Source organism: Clarias gariepinus, chromosome 6 (genome assembly GCF_024256425.1).
Source record: "Clarias gariepinus isolate MV-2021 ecotype Netherlands chromosome 6, CGAR_prim_01v2, whole genome shotgun sequence".
Lineage (NCBI taxonomy): Eukaryota > Metazoa > Chordata > Actinopteri > Siluriformes > Clariidae > Clarias > Clarias gariepinus.
In genome coordinates, this window is record NC_071105.1 from 13,505,512 (window position 1) to 13,525,222 (window position 19,711).

The following is a 19,711-nucleotide window of genomic DNA, read 5'->3' on the forward strand; positions in this document are numbered from 1 at the left end:
TGACACCACTCAATGAAAAAACACACTCAAGTTCAGAGCTTGCATCAAGAGAAATGATGAGAAGTATATGTGAATATGAGAATATGTCAAGTATGTCATAACTCTGAACTAAGTTTGTGACAGATGCTTGTCTGAGAATTTAAAATCCTCATGAGATCCTAAACCAACAAGGGCAAAATGGTTGTGAAAATGTGAAATGAAAAAGTCTTGGTTATATATTTGAACTTACACTAACTGTTTGCATGGACACTGACCGAATAATATGTGCGTTTGCATGCTGGAAGCATTTGATCAGAATGTAACTTTTTCAAGTGATTCTGCCCAGTGTGCACCATTTAATCTGATGGAAATACTGTATAATGGAAGAATGATTTATTCTTTAATAAGTACCAACTTTGAGGTTATGTTAGGCTTCCTATCTTTTTTGATAAATCCCATCTTCGGATTTACAGTATTGATTCCAAGAATTCATGTTCATCTATGATTGGTGCGAAATGTAAGCCAATTAGTGTCTCTTCCTCAACCAATGAGCCAGTAAGTGTATGTTAGGACTAAAGATTAGTTGGAGAGAATTGTTCTACAACAGTTAGCGGCTGAAGAAAATTTCCCTTCTACAATCTTACCTAATGTTATTCACACATGGGGATAATATATATTTATTCCAACAAGAGAGAAATTGTTGAATTAATTATAGGACTAATAATGAATTACCTATTGAACCGATTGTGGAATACCTACACCACCCCTCTCACGCCTTATGATGAGGTCGAATCAAATGTGTTTACAATTTTTTGGAATCCAGAAGAAAGAGAGATAATTGGGGAGATTATCTAATAACAAAAATAATGAAAGATAACAAATGAACTCATAAAATAAGGTAAAAGTAGCTCAACACTAAACGAGTAGATGGAAGTTAGTTCTTTGTTTTTTCACGTTAATTATTTGGCAAGTTTTGGGCAGTTTTACTTAAATAGTTTTGGCAACTTGGTTTTTACAGTTGTTTTACCGTTTTTTTGGTACAGATTACAAAATCAGCAAATGCGTTCTGTTGAAAACTAATATAAACATTGATCGTTTATCCAATCAGGATGTTTCATCAGTATTTACCTAGCATTTTCAGTGCAATGCTAGCACTTTCATAATGGCAATAGAGGAAGAATGCCAATTTTAAAATGTCCGCTGTTATTTTAGACAATAAAAATTCTTATTTGTTTAGTTCCAGAAATCAGCAGTATCTCAGAACTGTTCTGACTTTAGAGCATTTTGGGCAACTAATGAGGACCTTCACTTCCTAAACCAAAAAAAAAAATACTCATTCCTCATCCTCCATGGATGACATCATTCCATGTCATCATGCATACAGGGTCGCAGGGCCTATCCCAGGCGAGACAAGACGGGGTACAACCTGGATGGGGTGCCAATCACACACACACACACACACACACACACACACACACACTACGGGCAATTCGGGAACACCAATTAGCCTAATCTGCATGTTTTTGAACTGTGTGAGGAACCAGAGAAACCAGAGGAAACCCACCAAGCACAGGGAGAACTTCAGGCAGGAATCAAACCCGGACCCTGGAGGTGCAAGGCGGCAGTGCTAACTACCAAGCCACCATCCCGTCATTCTCATTCCTATAATACAGCATGTAATCTAATGTAGTACTTTTGCATTGCTTTCTGTCATTACTAGATAAACACAAGATCCTACTAGATGGATCCTTTGTGTTCTGAAATGAAAAGCACCAGAATATTTGTTAAGATCCTGCTCAGTTTATACAGCCGACTAAAGGAAAGGTCACAAATATTGCATCGAACAGAGAATGTCAAGCATGTCACAAATGTGATCCAAGTTCTTGACAGATGCCTGTCTGAGAATTTAAAATCCTCCTGAGAGCCGAATCCTAAGGGGGGATTTGAGTTCCTGCAAGTTATTTATCCATTTATTGATTTTTCTTGCATGTCTTGTGTGGTGTTATATTTATTCAGAGGCCACACAGGGGAACATCTTGATGCTATCTTACAGCCTGTTTTATTAACTTATATTTTATGATCAGTGTACGGGTTGCGTATAACTCACTGAGTGTCTTAACACTAGTAATATGGTTCCAGCCACACCAGACTGCTAAAATAAACAGTTTACTAAGGTATCATAGATAGTACTTCTGTTAAAACATATTTTAAGGATTAAACATGCCTGAATTTATGTGCACTAATCAGATTATAACTTTTATCTTTCTTGGACATTTTCCATCTTAAGAATAAGTGCAGGCAATGTTTTTAGATGAATCCCCGTGGAACTGCCATAGATTTATGCTAGTTAATGTCAGTTTATTGCAAAATACATCACTTGGCAGGCTAAAAAAAACAATGCAAGCAAATAGTGTAAGCATAATAGTGTCTTAGGCAGAGGGGTGAATTGGGACACTACCTGTGCAGCGATGCCCCCCAGGCCTGAACGATTTCCTCCACTGCTCGCGTGCATTCCAGTGGTCCATGTGACATTGTGGTACTGGAAGATGGTGAAGGAGAGCTCACCATCTGTAATCAGGACTACTTGAAATGTGTTCACCTTAAAAAAAAATAATAATAATGATATTTGTACTAAACAATGTACGTTAGCGAAACACATGAACATGTACAAGAATTGCTTAGAAGTTAAAATAATTCAGCACTAATTCAGAGACCATTTCTATGTTTTTGTTTTACTTTTTACAATACATTTACTATTGTGTCCATAGACGTTGGAAGTTGGCTCCTGACCTGAGTTTTTTTTTTTTCCCTATAAAGAATTTAAGCTTATGCTTGCATTACAAAATAAGTCACATGGCATATTATTATTAAGGATATAACATGGGGATATCTTTCAATAAGTGTCATGTTGCTTTTAAACAACAGTTCTACTATTGACAAAATGTGTTTGAAGACACCATACTGTTTGTGTGTGCGTTTCTTTTTTAAATGCATGTATCCAATCCCTATCAAAGTTGATTGAAAGCCCCCCCCCCCCCAATTAATTTGCTGACTCGACAATTGTCGAATGTAACATTTCTATATCACTGTCTGTATTCCACTGAATAAATAAAATGTTGACATCTTATAATTTAACGGTTGATGTTTATCCAGTGCAGAGTCCAAGTGGGGTTGTGCTCCTGCCTTATCCAATCAGAAATTAATACAGTCATGTTTAAATGTTAGCACCTCCTCTTTTAATTTCATGTTTTTTTTTTGTGTAAAAACATAATAAAAATAATCTGATGATACCAGGTTTCAGGCAAATTAGGCAATACAAACGTAGATGAGCAACAATATAACAAACTTTTTTCAATTATTTGTTTAACAAAAATGAAGCCAAAAAGAATTTTAAAAAAGTGGCCAATATTAAGGACCCCCCATGATTCAATAGCTTGTTAATCCACCTTTAGCAGCAATAGCTTTATCAGTTTCACATAATAAAAGAGGAATTTTGGAAAAATGAGTTAATTCATTATGGGCGTCTTTAAATTCTCACAGCAAAATGAAATGCACCATCCCTTTCTTGCGAATTATTTTAATCATGTATTTTATGTACGCAATGGTTTCTCAGTCTTGATTTTGTATTTTCTGGTTTCGGACATGATCTAACCATGATTGGGTTGTGCTGATGTTATGATAAATATTAGTGTCCTTACCGGAGTAACTGGGCTTCCACCAAAAAAAGTGACCTTATGCCAGGTAGCAATAAGGACCCATGTCGCAGTGAATGTGGGGAATTCTGGGAAATAATGGTGGATGTCTTCTGTAGCTCTCTTCAGAATTTTGGGATCTTTGCTCTCTCTGTAGAACACTTTTCCTGCATGCCGGTTGTCTATATCAGCCCAGAACGGTGCTACTACCCTGCGGTCTCCAGCGATGGGGAAGGCCACTGGGGTGAATTGGGACACTTCCCTTAGAAAAGACACAAGGCCATTGTTGTTGACCTAAATCAAACAAGAACAGAGGAAATACTGGATTAAAACTGTCAGTACACAAAGATTCATTTAGTTTCTTCCTGTTATTGCAAGCCTTTATCCTAATGCTCAAAAAAAAATATGGAGTACAGGATACATTTTTTAAAGGGGCTTTTTAAGGAAAACTGGGATTGTGCACAGTTATGAGAGTAAAAACTACCTTTATTTCTCTATATGACCCCCTGCTACACCTATCCCAGCATTTCACTAATGCTTGAATACCATCAAGGTGATAAAAGTTTCTCTGTCTTTTCAGACTGCCAGCCTAACATCTGAAACGCTGGCCTCCCAGGAACTCCTTTAATGTCCCAAACATGTGGAAATCACTTGAAGCGAGGTCAGAACTGTACAGAGCATGTGGGAAAACTCCCAGCCAACTTCCTGCAATATGTTGATGAATGATTCTATCTACGGTTCCCAATGACTGATCTATTTCTTCTGAAAATTAGAGACAAGTTATCGATTTTCAAGCATCAGGTTTTCCACTTGCTGTATGTTGATAGAGCGACTGCAGAGATCGTCATCCACATACAGAATTCTTTAAAAGATTTGCACTATTCAAATGTTTTACTATGGCTAAGAGGCTCATCATCGAACTGTGTGCATTGACGTCTTCTGTAAAGGTCAATTATTTTTATGTCTTCTTTTATGAGAAATTTCATCACAAGTCTTGGTTTCACTTCTCTCATATTTACTTAATTCATTTAGTTCATCTTTAGTAGTCATTTTATCCTGGTCAGGGTCTCAATGAATGGAAAGCCTGTCCTGTGAACACAGTGGGAATGAGCACACTCTAAGTGGGACACCAATTCATCACAGGGCATCACCCACACCCATGCACACACTCATATAGGGGAAATTTGTTGTCACCAATCCACCTCCTGGCATGTTTGTTTGGGGTCAGAGAAAACTGCAGAACTTGGAGGAAACTTACGGCAATGTGACTCTCAACTATTTCCTTTAAGTTAAGGTACAGCTTTATAAGACAACTTCAACTAAAAGTACTATTTTGACTCTACACATGATTATGCTGTAAAACTGTAAAACATACTGTAAAAGTGCTGGTCATTTGATGTTGCGTCTCTGAATAAGGCTCTGAGAGCAGGATATATGAAACTCGCTGACTAAGAGGATGTAGTGTGAGACGCCAAGTTGTCCAGCAGGGTGTTGACACTCTACATGGCGTGCTCGTTGCTTCAGGATCAAAGATTGAGAAAGGCTTCCGTGGCCCATGTATCCACTTCCCTTCAGGGAACAGACACTTCCCTTGTTTCACCAGAGGTCCATGTCCACAGCTGAGAAAACTAGATCTCTCTCTCTCTTTCTCTCTCTTGCTCTCTCCAAACACACACCCTCACACCTGCCTTCTGTGCTGTCCACTGCCAAAGCAGGAAGTGGTTTTAAAAACTGGGACCTTTCTACCCACTCTGCCAGCTCAACAGTAACCATGGCTTATGGCTCCAAGCTTCTGCGCTGAACTGCAAATCTGTTAAATGAATTCCCACAATAAAAAAAATGGCATGATCCATGATATAGATGATACAGATGCCAAGAGGTCCTCTATACCTGAAATGTGTCATTTACAGGACCAAAATAACTTCTTCTAATCTTAAAGCCAGGCAGACGCTGTGTGATTGGTATTTATTTCGGTATGATATGCTGAAGACTGAAGATGATATGCTTCTGCGTCAGGTCTACTCTGAGCCTATGCTGTAGGCCATGCAAGTCACCTCTGACACCTTGTGTGTGCTGAGGTGTCCGTGTCGCTCTGAAATAACTGGTAGTGGGGTTTCTACGCCAATGTTCTGAGTCTCTTCACCACTCTCTGGGAAGTGTTTATTTGGTGTACTACAAAAAAATGACAAATGAAACTGGAGTTGGAGCTGATGTTGAACAGCAGTATCTTTTACTGAAATTACTGCAACACAGAAACAAGAGAAGACAGTAGAGGAGATGGTCAGTGTAATGTTCCACTCAATTAAAAAAAGGGAAGCATGAAAGAACCTGGAAATGCATTGCTACATTTAAGCATTTGGCAGACGCTCTTATCCAGAGCGACTTACATTTTTATCTCATTACACATCTGAGCAGTTGAGGGTTAAGCACCTAGCTCAAGGGCCCAACAGTGGCAACTTGGTGGTCATGGGGTTTGAACCTGGCACTTTCTAAACCATAGTCCAACGCCTATAACCACTGAGCTACTCCTGACCCCACTGACCAATCACAGGTGTTACGGTCTGTGTCTCTACAAACTGTAGTCACATTTCTAGGGAGGTGCATGTCAGGGTACATAAGATCACAGTGTAGAATTGACGCAGAAGTATAAATCAGCCTTAACTCACATTATACATGTTATTTGACCTTTCAGAACAGCGATCTCTTTGCACACACTGTACGTTTAAGCAACATAATGTAAGTGCTCACATTGTACATTTAAACAAATCCACTTGATCGAGTTCGTTAATTGATGTTTTCAGGGAAGTTCTTTTTTTGAAAAATACATCAAAAAGAGGGAGAGAGTTACACTTGAAAAAGAGTATGGATCTAAAAAAGGTTGAGATGACATGGAAGTATGTTCGATCTCTATTTTTCAATTGTGGAAAACAAGACCTGCTCACAATGCAAGACATTGCAACCTATCCTGTCATCCAGGAGCTAAAGAGCTGGTTGTTTAGGTGATTATTTAGGTGCAGGAATCTTGCTTACACTATCTTAAACTTGGGCAAGATCATAAAATTGGTTTGGGACTGAAATATTTTAGGCTGTAACTTGGCCAAATCCTTAGTGTGTGCCGGGCTCAGACATTTCTCATGTTTTGACTGTATTCTGTTATTTCTGCTGTGGTCAATGAGGACCTGCTCTTAATGTGTGTCCTGAGATTACACAGTAGATTAGGGAAAAAAAAATTCATGGCATTTAAAAAATTTTTAATCCTGTTTTCTTCTTGCCCTTTAATATGGACAGTCCCCTCTAAGCCGATCTTTTCCAACCCTCCCGGCTCCTCACATTACCACTCAGGCACTTGTCAGTTCTGTGGCTGCTCCTGGCAGCAACCTGAAGTAGTGACAGAAGTGATGGTCGACACGTAGTTCTTCCTCTCCCCACTGCCGCTCGTATGGAAACCATAATTCAGAGACTTTAGCTGTAAAAACAGCAGAGGAAGTTTTGCTTGGCCCGTTGCGGGTGCGTGGTTAATTGGCTGACCGCAGCCTTCCCCTCTCTGCATCAGTGAGTTGCAGCATGAGTCTAGTAGATGCAGAGAAATAGAGCACAAACTGCAGGTCTAAACATGGGGTCAAACAGAGGAAACCTGAGGGGGAGAGAGAGAGAGAGAAGGAGAGAGAGAGAAGGAGAGAACTGGATAGAAAAAGAAACTAACGTGGGATGAAAGACAAGAGAATCAGTGAGGGGTATAATAAGGTATAGAGGAAAGGATAAAGAAAAAGTAGAGTGATATAGAATAAAGGAGAACTATATAGAAAAAGCGAAGGAGTGCAAAGCTTTGTATTAATGCAGGTTGTGACCCTGACAGATTGGAGATTAATAACCAGAATGCCGTTTATAGTAAATGTTTTACAGATGGCTGCTAAACGGTCTGAGTGTTCACATGGTTCAAACTGGAAAACTGGATTACCGGAGCAGTGGGGAAGAGGTTTCGGCAGAAGGTTAGAGTTCTGGGTGGCCGTGATGACCAGATCGACCTCGCAGCTCGATTAATGATCTCTGAATTAGCACTGACATTTTAACTGATCAGCTAGAGGATCTGGAAAAGGTTGAATAAGCAATTTTCTTTCCGTGTCAAAGTACTCCGTTAAATAAGCAGGCTTAGAGTGACTGAGATCAAACACAGACACAACTCAGCTAGAAATACTTGGCTATCTAGGACAAGAAAAGAGCTCGCTAGAAGAAGAGGACGAAGGAAAAAAAAAAGATGCTGTGCTGGAAGAGGATGTCATTAATTTAGCAATTCCACCGAGTATTGTAACTGTAAAGCCGTAAATGTTTTTTTTTAAGGAAATTCTAGATATTGTTCTGAGACTTTCTCTCTCTCTCTCTCTCTCTCTCTCTCTCTCTTTCAGTCTTACTTAGTGTCAATCTGCTCATCCAACCATGTGTTGATGTTGTTTTTGGGAATTCTGCACTGGAAATATCTAGCTTTTTTTGGACCTGAGTAATTTATAGACTAGAATAAACTTTCATCTGGGAGAAGTCAGGCTAAAACAAATCCCAACCCCTAAATAATAATAAAAAAGTCTCCTGATATGAAGTTCAAGTAAATGTTGAGCGTTCCCTGTCAGAGTAGGGCTTTCACCACGTTTTTTTTTTTTCATCCACATTTACAGCTGTTTTTACATCCAGAGCTTTCACCTTAGGCAAGCATCGAGCTCCACAATGCCAATCCTGCCACAGAGCGACCCATAATAACCTTTGATTTTTAGGGTAATATCCTTAATACCTCTGAAAAATATACATAGAAATTCTGATGTTGCATAGACAACTCTCAGTGCTCAGTGATGGGAAAATACTTTTCAGAATCCTGCTGAATCTGGTGGATCGATTTTATGATTACAGATGACCTAAAGCACCGTGAATAAACGTGCTCAGTCTCATAAACACCCCTCTACAACAAACGTTCACACTCTCACGGAAATATTTGGGTCATGTCAGTGTCACACGCCAAGGGAGAAGAATATATCTCTCAAGGTCGAAGATTTTTTTCTCCACGGTTGCGCAAATGTTGTGTTGAAGTGGCGAGGATGAGCATTAGCAGATGTGTGTGATACATGCAGCTCTGACTGCTTTTTCTTTGTGTGACGCTTTCCCATAAGCCATCTCACTTTTTGGATCCATCCTGCCTTATTATAAACATCCCTTTTATAGAAACCTCCACATAGTTTTGCTAATTGCCTTTAATTTTGGATGTTTTTTTAATGCAATTGCAATTACTATTACTCCTTATCTACCCAGAGTGAAATTCTCACTCAGCTTTGAAGCTGCTTTGTGTTCCCCAGCCTCAGACCTCGTTCCCTGTTTTTGCTGTGCTAGACGTTTGTAAGATTAGTTATTCATGGGTTGTTTGGCATCTCTAAGATACTTCACAGATGCATCTGTGTTCTGTTAAAGGGATCTCGACTCTGTGCAGCCCAGCAGCTGGACGGGTCCAGAGGGAAGACCCCTGCACTCTGTTATCTGGAGGAGGAGGAGGAGGAGGAGGAAGGAAGATTGGTGGTGGTCAAGGGGAGGATGTGAGCAAGGCTTCCAAAATCAAAATAAAACAAAGGCATACTAGTTTGACTGCATATCAAGTGCATGAAGAGTTTGATGTGGTGAAGGGCATGTCAGTGGCGTGTCAGTGGCATACTGACACTAAAGGTCCAATGCTGCAAAATGCACAGTATGTCCTCAGACCCATCAGCTCATCCATCCCAAAATCACATAAGAAAAAAGAGGTTGAATGTGTTTCTATAACTTTAAACAAAGCAGTAAAAAGTGTTGCCACCTTTATTTAGAGAGAAGAAGAAGAAGTGGAAGAAAAAATAGAAGAAAGATAAGATGAGACAAGGTGAAGAAGGGGAGGAAGAGGAGAAGATAAAGAGGAGATGGAAGAGATGACGAAGATGAAGATGAATCAGAAGTACAAGAGAATGAGAAGTAGCATACAAGGTGGTGTCAAAAAGTTTCGAGACCAGTATTCAAGCCAATAGATGGCAGCACAGGAAGGAACAAACTTCATAAGTCAGTGTGCCAAAAGACATCGTCCTATGTACATAGCTGTGCTACTTGTGCTATTCTGACCACATTTATTACCACGTCTGCTAGTTCATCATGGACAGCAAGTGCAAATTTGAAATTCTCTGTTAAATTGGGCAAATCTGCCACAGAGACGTTTGACACGATTCGGTAAGTTTATGTCGATGCTGCAATGAGTCGTTCAAGGTATTTTGAGTGGCATGCGTGCTTCAAGAGCGGAACAACATCACTGGAAGTCGAGAGATCAGGAAAACTTTCAACGAGCTCAACCGTCGAACAACATCGAAAATGATGAAATCATTCGGCAACTTGTGCATGATGCTCGTCGAAGAACAATCCACAACATTGCTGCCACTGACGATGTGTCATGCCAAACAGGCAATGCTCACGTGTGATTTGAATATGCACTGTGTTGCTGACAAGTTTGTCCCCAGGCTGCTGACCCAGGAGCAAAAGGAACCATAGAACCATCAGCGTGTCCTTCATGTCGAGAATCATTAGCGGTGATGAAACTCAGGTATATGAGTACGAACCTGAGACAAAGCAACAGTCTTCACTGTTGAAGAGGTGAAGAGCCCATCAGCTCCATGATTGAAAAAGGTAACGCAGGTCCACAGCTCAAACAAGTGCATGCTCATTGTCAACATTTGCAGAATCGTGCATCGAGGATTCATCACTGGCGGCCAGACCATCAATCGTTAATTCTGCTGCCAGATTTTAAGGCATCTGAGGAAGGACATATAGCGAACGAACAGAGGTTGTAAACGGAGATAATCTCGAAACCTTTTAATATCCCCTGGTGGTAGTAGTGCGAGAAGATAAAAAAGAAGAAGAAAAGGAAAAGGAGGGGGCAAGATGAAGAAGAAGGAAACAAGGAGATGGCAGAGGAGAAGAAGAAGAGGAAGAGGTGACAGAAGAAAAAGTAGAAGAATAAGAAGGAGAAGCAAGAGAAGGGGAAGAAGAGAAGAATGAGGTGAAGAAAAGAAGGAGAGAATGAGTTCAAAAGAAAGAACAATATCAAGAAGAGAAAAAGAAGTAGAAGAAAAAGAATAGGGAGGAGTAGAGGATGGAGAAGAAAAGAAAGAATGTCAAAGGTTTCAGGAGAAGCAGGCAGCTCTGAAGTTCTCCTTCAGCTTCGAGGCAATTGGACTTCAAAACGAGATCGAAAAATTGCCTCCTTTTTCCCCTTCATTCCCTGAGGTTTGCAGCGTCTGTCCCTGCAGCTCTTGTGAAATCTCACCTGTTTGAAGTGGCTGCATTGTGTTAAACACAAACACGTGTTGGACATGCAATAAAGCTGAAGAATAATTCACTGCTTTCAAACAGCTGTGTTAAAGACATCGTCAGTGCAGCCTTAAGCACTCGACGCACACATCATTGCCTTTGTGACTTGCAAGATTGGGTTACAGTTGACCTGCAGTTACCTCCTGCGTTTGTACTTGATGCACCGCGGCGTGCCGAGTCAGAAGCCTCAGAAGCCCCACCTCAGACTCGAAGCACATGGCTAATCTAAACTTAGATCTGCGCTGAGATCTGCGGCGTGCCTTATCTTGTCCCAAGCACACGTTAATATTTACGTTGCTCTGTGATATGTGAGAGGCCACTCTACACACAAATGCACGTGACTCCTTATGCGAGCAAGCATGCTTCTTACTCCTTCAGTTTTCTTGCACACACACACACACACACACACACACACAAACACTGAAAACTCTGGGCTATTTTAGCTGCACTTGCCAAGACACAAATCCTTCTGACTTCATCATTCAGAGCTGGAACAAGGCAGAAATACAATATTAAAGTCACGAACACACAGTTGTTTGAATGGCATCCCGTGGTTAGGGACGCGGCTGAGCAGTGGCATGTCTGCCGTCTCACAGTTGCGCTGCTTTGGGGTTGTGACATCACTCATCTTTTCTTAGAGAAATGGGACCTCAATCACTGCCCATTGTTGCCATGGCACCTTGGTCAGGTTTGGCAAGGCGCTGGGGGACAAACAAAGGACAGATCAAAGGAGATCTGAGTGGAATTTTTGAGAGATAGATTTGGGGAATTCTGCAGGTGGCACTCATGTAGATGGGAGTGTGTATGTATGTGTACGTGTGTGTGTGAGGCAGTCTGATCAAAAGCATCCACAATATTTTGTTCTAACAATTGACAAAAGTGTTTGACATACAAAGCTCATGCACATGTCCAGGCATTCAAGCCTGACCCCTCTCTAACACACACATATACACACACCAATAAAGCTGCTGAGTGAAAGAGCCGATTCTCTGGCTTGACTTACTCATACTTTCTCACTTTCTCACACACATACACACACACATTCCAAAACTCACATAGAGCCCAGTGTGCCGATCTCCAAAAAAAGGGAACGCCACTGAGATCCCCACCAGTCCTGATCCTCCATCATCCTGCTTGATGGTCTGGGTGTCACCCTGTTCTTGTCCAAAAGGGTAAAAGTCCTCAAAGGGGACAGCTGGCATCACGCCGCTTGGCATGCCGAGCCACAGCAGCATGCACAGCCAGAGCAGCAGCTGCCTCAGCCGCCCCATCACTCACGCTGCACTGGGACCCCAAGCACCCTATAAATGGGACAAACAGGACACAGCTGGATTCACCAGCTCCCAAAATTCTTCCTCTTTTTTCCCCCCCCTTTTCTTCACCTTATCTTCTCTGTGCGGTTTGTTTCTTCTTTTCCAAGCTACTCCTGCTACTCTAACTGGAGCTTCTGCTTTACTGAAGAGAGGCAGATTCCTTGCATTCTGTGTGCTGCTGCTGGGTGCTGGAGAGTTGCTGTGCTCCGCTGCTGCTCACTGAAGTGAACCGACTGAGTGAGGGAGTGAAAATAGAGAGAGAGAGAGAGGGAGAGAGGGAGAGGGGGGGCAGCAAAATGATTTGGTTTTTTTTTTTTTTTTTTTTTACAATCCAGCAATTTGGTCCCTGATGGTTAGCTTAGAAATATCCTCAATAAAACCTCTATTCTGCCTGCCAAAGGAGTTCTTTCAGGACGGGCCCCACCCCCCCTGGGGATTCACTACCTCGCATAATTAGGAGCACGCAAACCAATCACAGAGAGTGGGCTGGTAACTGGATAAGGAGTAGGAGGGGCTATGATAATCAAAGGAGTGCATTAGAGACACTGACAGGGCATTTGGGCTTGCTCATGCTGTGGAAAGCGTGCTGACTCCACTGGCTGCCCACACACACACACACACACACACTATACACATACTCGAGAGCAACAGACACTTCAGCAATATAAAAAACAACATTAGAATGCCAATCATGACAAGTGAACTCTGGCTCGTATAGAGGCCTCGCATGAGATGCCAGTTCAAAGCGAGCGACGTATGTGAAAGTCGCTCTGGTTTGTATTACCGTAGTCTTCTTTTTTTTTTCCCCCTCTGCTCCTGAAAATCAATTTCCCAAGTGAATTCATCATACAGTGCGTGAGATGTCTAATTTCAAAGGCGGATGAAATAACTGTGTTTAAACAAAAGCACAGCAAGGTTTGGCTGGCTGCAATACAGACACTATCAGGCAATAATCTCTATATGAAGGCTTTTGTGCTAAGACTCTTTTGGCAGAAATCTCCGAGGACCACGGTCGTCTCTGAGGAAGAGAAGAGAAAGAGAGAGAGAGAGAGAAAAGGATCTTTTTACAAAGTGGGTTATTAGTAATACTAATCAAAACCTGGAGCCAAACTGTCACAAAGGAACTTCTGAGGCAGTTTTCAACTCGTGCACACACATCAAAACAAGTCAGTGTAATTATTCACATGGCAAAGCCAACGCAAATACAGCGACTCCACAAACTCCACACATCAATCTGATCATTGTTTCATCACTTATTGTGGGTTTATTGGCTCGTAAAAAATCATTTCATGGAGTGGAACTGGAGAAAAAAAAACACACAAAAAAAAAACCTCACATACACACACACAAGCAATTTTTTCTAATTGTTCACAAAAGATCAGCATGCATGTTTGAGGATTAACACAAGGCTGAAATCATCATATTGAATCAACTGACATTAAGTCGTTAAAATGATTAACATTAAATATGATCAAAAAAAACAAAATGGTTTCGCTAGATTGTCATGAATGCTACGCTTTGATTCTGACCTCAAAACTGACCTAAACATTGACAGATGAAAACGATTGGCTCTCATTATCATTAAGCTTGATGTCGTTACATGTAATAAGTGAGGGCTAATAAGTAGTAAATAAGTGACGCACGAAAACGTGTATGAAAGTGCAGAATATTTTTGTGTGTGCGCGTATGAATGTGTGATGGTTTATATCCTGGCGGGAACAAAATGTCCCCACAAAGATAGGAATATCCGACAGTCTGGGGCTTTTGGCGACATTTGACTAGTGTGCATAACGAAAACTACTCTTTTTTTAAAAAAAAAATGCAGCTTTTATTAATTTTTTTTATTTTAATTTATTCATACTATGGTTACGGTTAGATTTAGAACAAATATAGAATTATATAGAACTAATTCTTGCAATAATAATTCTCATTGAAATGTCCTCACAAGGATAGTAATAAAAATGTGTGTGTATTTAACCTAGCGTTTGCCATCCTCACATTGTAGCGATCATCATCATCATCATCATCATCATCAGGCCAACAGGTACACACAGAGCACACTAACACATGCCTCAGCCGCATGCCGAGAAAATCCTTAAAACAATTTGGCACTTGCCGAGCGTTTTGGGGAAACAGTGATCTCTTTGTTTGTTGTTGTTGTTTTTTTTTTACGATGTCAATCAGGATTACTGAGGGGATTTGTGCTCATGTAGTCCAACAGTCCTGCGAGTGATTTCTTGTTCTTTGAGTAAGAACGTGTGTGTGTGTGTGTGTGTGTATGTGGGAGGGGGTTATGTTCGCGTGCGTCTGTTAAAACAGCTTATTATGCGGACGTCTGTCTGAGTAGCCACTGCGAGCCATGTTGGCCGAGCTCCATAATGAGAGACAGCATAAGGGGTGTGTGATGACACATGGGCTTCGCTTCATTCCATGGCCTGGAGAAGTCAGAGAGAGCAGGCCAGATCTCTCTTACACACACGGTTAGGACCCAGGCTTCAGCATTTGGCTCATGTAGGTCTGTCTCCTTCGCATCTCCTGTTCCAGCTGCTCTTTCAGTGTGGACACCTGATTTACACACACACACACACACACACACACACACACGAGCACGCACACACACACACACACACACACACAGTTGCTTACAGCATGTCCATTAATATCCAATTCTACTAAAATTTTTTATGTGACTCAACTCATCAGCTTTTTCAGAAGGGCTTAGGGCGAGAACTTTTGTGTGTTTCAGTATGATCTACAATCCACACTGTACTGAGAGCATGAGTCCAAAAAAACAAAAACTTTATTCTCATGTGGCAATTCAAGGCATGCAGAGTATATATATATACAAACAACTACTCTGAATTATATATATATATATATATATATATATATATATATATATATATAACCTTATTTCCACATTGTTAACTGAGACTGAGACATCCTATCTCAAGGATTTTCTATGTATTTGACTATTTCTTTGAAAATTATGAACAAAAGTTTTAAGCACACCCAAAAGTGGTAAGTCAGCGTACTGTACCATTTAAAACTCCTCCCAAAAAAAAATCCCTTCTCGCTCTAATCCATCCATACAGTAGCTTTGAAAAAGCTCTCTAACTAAACTCATCAGACCACATGACCTTTTTCAGTTGCTCCAAAATCCAATCTTTATGCTCCATAACCAATTCAAGGCTTTTTTTCTGATTATTTCTACGAACATCTGGTTTTCTTATGGCCACACAGCTGTTTGGTCCCAATCCCATGTTTTCTCATCACGTGTGTGCATGTAAATGCCCTCACTTTTACATGTAAACATGTTTTCACTGTTGATTTTTTTTTTTACCATGCAACTCCACCAAGTGTTTCATTGATCTCGATTTATGGATATCCATATTTTTTTCCTAACCACGTTTCCACTACAAAGTTGATGTAATTTTTAGACATTCAGGTGGTTTCATCTGAATAGGAATTCAAATTCCTTATTTTTTTCCATTTTTTTATTGGCCAGGGTTTAAACATGACAATTAGATTTACCCCAATGTGTCCTCATATAAGACTCTGCCCTCACATGTTGCACAGATCTGCTACTCTCTCAGCAATATCTTATTCACACAGACACTGTAATGTGAGTCAAACAGAGAGAGTTTGAGATCACGTGCAAAATGGCGTGCAACCATGAAACACTTGGTGGAGTTGCTACATGTAATTCAATGTATGGAACAGCGCGTTGTGATGAAATTTCTTCTGAAAGAGGGCATAAAACCGATGGACGTTTACAGAAGACTTTAAGAACAGATTGTTGAGAAGATTCTTAGATTCTTGAATCCTACAAATGTTTTAAAGAAGACTGTATGTCCATTAAGGTTGATCCTGGCTAAGGTGGCTCAGAGCCCACTGCAGTCGTTCCTGTGCATGTGGAATGCTTGATCTTTGAAAATCAAATGATAATTTGCAGAATAGATGCATCTACTGTATCTGAAGGAAATGTATACACAATTATTCATGAACACCACTTGCACTTTATAGAATCTCAGCTGGAAGTTACTGCCATATCCCCATACAGTCTTGATTTCACTCCAAGCAATTTCCCTGTTTGGGCCGTTAAAGGAGTTCCTGGAAGGCCAATGTTTCAGATATGAAGCAAGTGAGGTGCTGGGATAAGGCCAATAGGGTTGCAGGAAATTATATAAAGAAACAAAGCTAGTTTTTAACTGAGTTTTGTTTTTCTGCACAAAAAAAAAAAAAAAAGGTTTAACTTGAATATTATGTGTCATAATTGGGGTTTAAATACCCCTTATCCAGAGTTATGGCCATCAAAGTTATTCCGTTTAGTTCATGACTTTATCACCTTTAGTTCTGATATCGGTAAGCATGTGTTCTGTCCTTTGAATGTCACTAATTGGTCTTGATTTACTGAGAACTAGAACTATATCCTTCGGCTTTTGACCCCTTTACCCATACCCACCTGCTCCTCGAGGCAACGGACTCTCTGGCGGTGTGCTTTCTCTCGAACTTCAAGTGCCCGCTCTGCCTGCTGCTGGGCACCACGCAGACGGCCTGTCTCCAGCTCGAGCTCCTGTCTGTGTCGAGTTGTTACCTCCAGGAGGCGCTGTGCATGAGCCTGGTCCATAATAGAAACCTGGGACTACACACATACACACACACACACACACACACACACTGTCACTTTGCTCAAGAGAATTGGAGGCTAACCAGTAAAGGGTACTTAGAGTGGAAATGGAATTTCGATGGCGTATATTTCTCACATCTTGGGTTTCAGTGGAACGGAGGTTCAGGTGAACGGATACTGATTTATCCACAACTTATCCACAAGTATTAAAATTAATCTCTCTTTTTCATCCACTCTACACATATCTGTCTTTCTCTCACTCATGTTTTATCTTTCCCTGTTTTCCTTTCTAACCTTCAGCGTGTTGGTTTCTGCTTGAGTCTCGCTCAGTTCCCGTTCCAGACTGCACACTGTCTGCTCCAGCTGCTCCTTCTGATGACCAACGCACACTGCCTGCTCTTCCCGCCTCCGACGCTCTTGTTCCACCTGATGCATACACAAACAGATATGTAATTTGACCAGACAGATGGACCAGTGATAGAAATGTTACACTTTAGTTTAGCCTGTTAGAGTGACTCCCCTTTATTTATTTTTTATATAATTTGGTGGTAGCTTTCAGAGAAGCTAATCAAAGATCATGCATATGCATAATTATGCATGTAATAAGATTACATACATTACATTAGTTTGAAAGACATGAGACACATTTGATCTTGATGCAGCAAAGCTACTGTTACCAGCTCAAATTGGATTCATCCTTATGACAGCACATCATGAAGTGTTTCATTCCTTAATATAAATAGGTCAATTTGTAATGTAAAATAAATGTATTTAATAATAATAATAATAATAATAATAGATATCACAAAGTTGATTCATAATAGTTATATACACCATTCAATACAAATTTGTCCACTTATACACTAATTAGCCTTAATATTACAACTTAAATCTTTAAGCCCATTATTGTGTATGTTCCCCTTGCATCACCGGGGCACGCCTGGCCCTCGGGCATGACTCCACAGGAGCTCTGGGGGTCTGCTGTAGTGTCTGGCACTAGCATGTTGGCAGTGAATCCTTTGGGTGTTGTGGGTTGCGGTGTGGGGCCAGGTGGATCGGACTTGTTTGTCCAGTACATTCCAAGGGTGCTCAGTTGGTTTGGGAATGGGGAGTCTGGAGGCTGGGTTGGCAGCCTTGAGATCTTTGGCTGCTTGATCGGCTGTGGTTCACTGGGAGTTCTGGTGGCTTTTTATTGTTGCCAGAACTGACTTTTTTTTGACGATTTGTGCTGCATTGGTTTTTGTGTGGGAGTGGAACAGAGAAGCTTTGCTCATCATATATATAACTGAGCCTTGAGCGCCTATCATCCTGTCTACTAGTTTACTGGTATATACTGCAATTGATAATCAGGGTAAATGTTTTAATGTTATGTGGTGTTCATTTTATGGCTGATCGGTGTATAAAGGCAGCTGTAAATAGTGACTCATTCACTCACCAGCCTTTTTCCTCTTTTTTTATTTAAAGTAACAAAAGAAATGCTTGTCATGTTACCAAGTAACATAAAACCCCTCTACCCTTAAGACTGGACAAAATCCTAACAAATCTGCATCTGACTCTTATAATGTGCTGACAGTGGAGACGCGGGAAACTTCACTTTTTCTTAATTCATACTGTAGCTCTATTCATACGTCTGCAATACCAAGTCCCCATGTCAGTTGTTACTAAAGAGACAGTTATGCCAGGTCTTTAGTGTTGTGTACACTGCAATTTCTCTTCGCTGTTTCTCTTTTATTAAGGCAACTATGATAACAATGAACTGAACTGATATCGTCAAAAGGAAAGAATTTTGGCAAAACAATAATAGCTAATGGTCCTCTTATTGAAATTGTACAAACATATACAGACTATGTAGTTGGAAAAAAAAAGTCATGTCCTCATGTGAGGACATTTGGATCTCAACGGGTTAATCAAAGACATAGAAATACACAAACTATATACATTCATGATAATCACTACATGAACACATCTCTCCCGTGTACCTTCTCAAGTGTGCGTTTAAGGGAGGACTTGTCCTTGCCGAGGCGTGCCAGCGTCTTCTCTAGCTGTGTCTTGTCCTCCTTTAGTCCCTGAAGTGAAGTCTGTAGGGTGTTCACTTGCTCCTGTAACTCCCCTTTCTCCCTGCGCAGAAGTGCACAGCCGTTCTGCGACTCCTGCATGTCCTGCTCCCGCTGCCGCAGAGCCTGAGATAAAAAAAATTAATAAATTGCAATGTATATAAAGATTTTATGGATGACATTACATATTTATGAATCACACAGGATTATTAGGATGTGGAAAGTTATGCATAAGCTACTATGCTGTTTATGTGCTTTTCTCATTGTAAATGTGTGCATGCATGTATGTATTGGTACTACCTCTTGCAGGCCACGTATGAGTTTGTCCAGTTCTGTGATTCTGAGCTCAGCGTCATCCTGATTCCTCAACAGGTTCTGCAGCTTGTCATTCAGGATGTGGTTCTGTTTCTTAGTGTCTAAAAGTGCATCTCGAGCCTTGTCCAGCTGCTCCTGTACTCACACAAATATTGTGGCATTTTTTCTCCATTTCTCTCTAACTCATTCCATTTCCAACTCAACAGGGCTAAACAGTGTTCAAAAACATGGATAGCATTTTCCCCCTTTTTTATTGGCAAGGCCTGACAGGTCACAAGTAAATCGGAGGAGATTTATACTAAGCCCAGTGTTTTTGTTTGCACAGCATCTTTAAAAACTCTGTTTTAAATGAAGGCTTGAAAGCCCTCC

General features: G+C 40.7%; 2 protein-coding genes across 4 annotated transcripts in view; both read right to left on the reverse strand.

Moving 5' to 3' along the window:
* sned1 (sushi, nidogen and EGF-like domains 1) overlaps positions 1–12,572 on the reverse strand; it is a 47,782-nt gene extending 35,210 nt beyond the window's left edge. Inside the window, exons 1-3 of one of the 3 annotated variants that reach the window (XM_053499451.1) lie at positions 12,086–12,572; positions 3,678–3,965; positions 2,438–2,578 (exon numbers count right to left, since the gene is read on the reverse strand). In XM_053499451.1, the coding sequence (XP_053355426.1) occupies positions 2,438–2,578; positions 3,678–3,965; positions 12,086–12,301 (645 nt within the window). In that variant the 5' untranslated portion in view covers positions 12,302–12,572. Of the gene's footprint in view, positions 1–2,437; positions 2,579–3,677; positions 3,966–12,085 lie in introns of those variants that run through there. The other 2 variants (XM_053499450.1, XM_053499452.1) reach the window with 2 other exon arrangements.
* A 1,045-nt stretch (positions 12,573–13,617) lies between these two features.
* The window catches only part of crocc2 (ciliary rootlet coiled-coil, rootletin family member 2), a 74,926-nt gene continuing 68,832 nt past the window's right edge, over positions 13,618–19,711 (reverse strand). The window contains exons 33-37 of the mRNA XM_053498219.1: positions 19,328–19,477; positions 18,953–19,153; positions 17,268–17,399; positions 16,809–16,988; positions 13,618–14,908 (exon numbers count right to left, since the gene is read on the reverse strand). Coding sequence (XP_053354194.1) covers positions 14,825–14,908; positions 16,809–16,988; positions 17,268–17,399; positions 18,953–19,153; positions 19,328–19,477 — 747 coding nt within the window. The 3' untranslated portion in view covers positions 13,618–14,824. The remainder of the gene's footprint in view (positions 14,909–16,808; positions 16,989–17,267; positions 17,400–18,952; positions 19,154–19,327; positions 19,478–19,711) is intronic.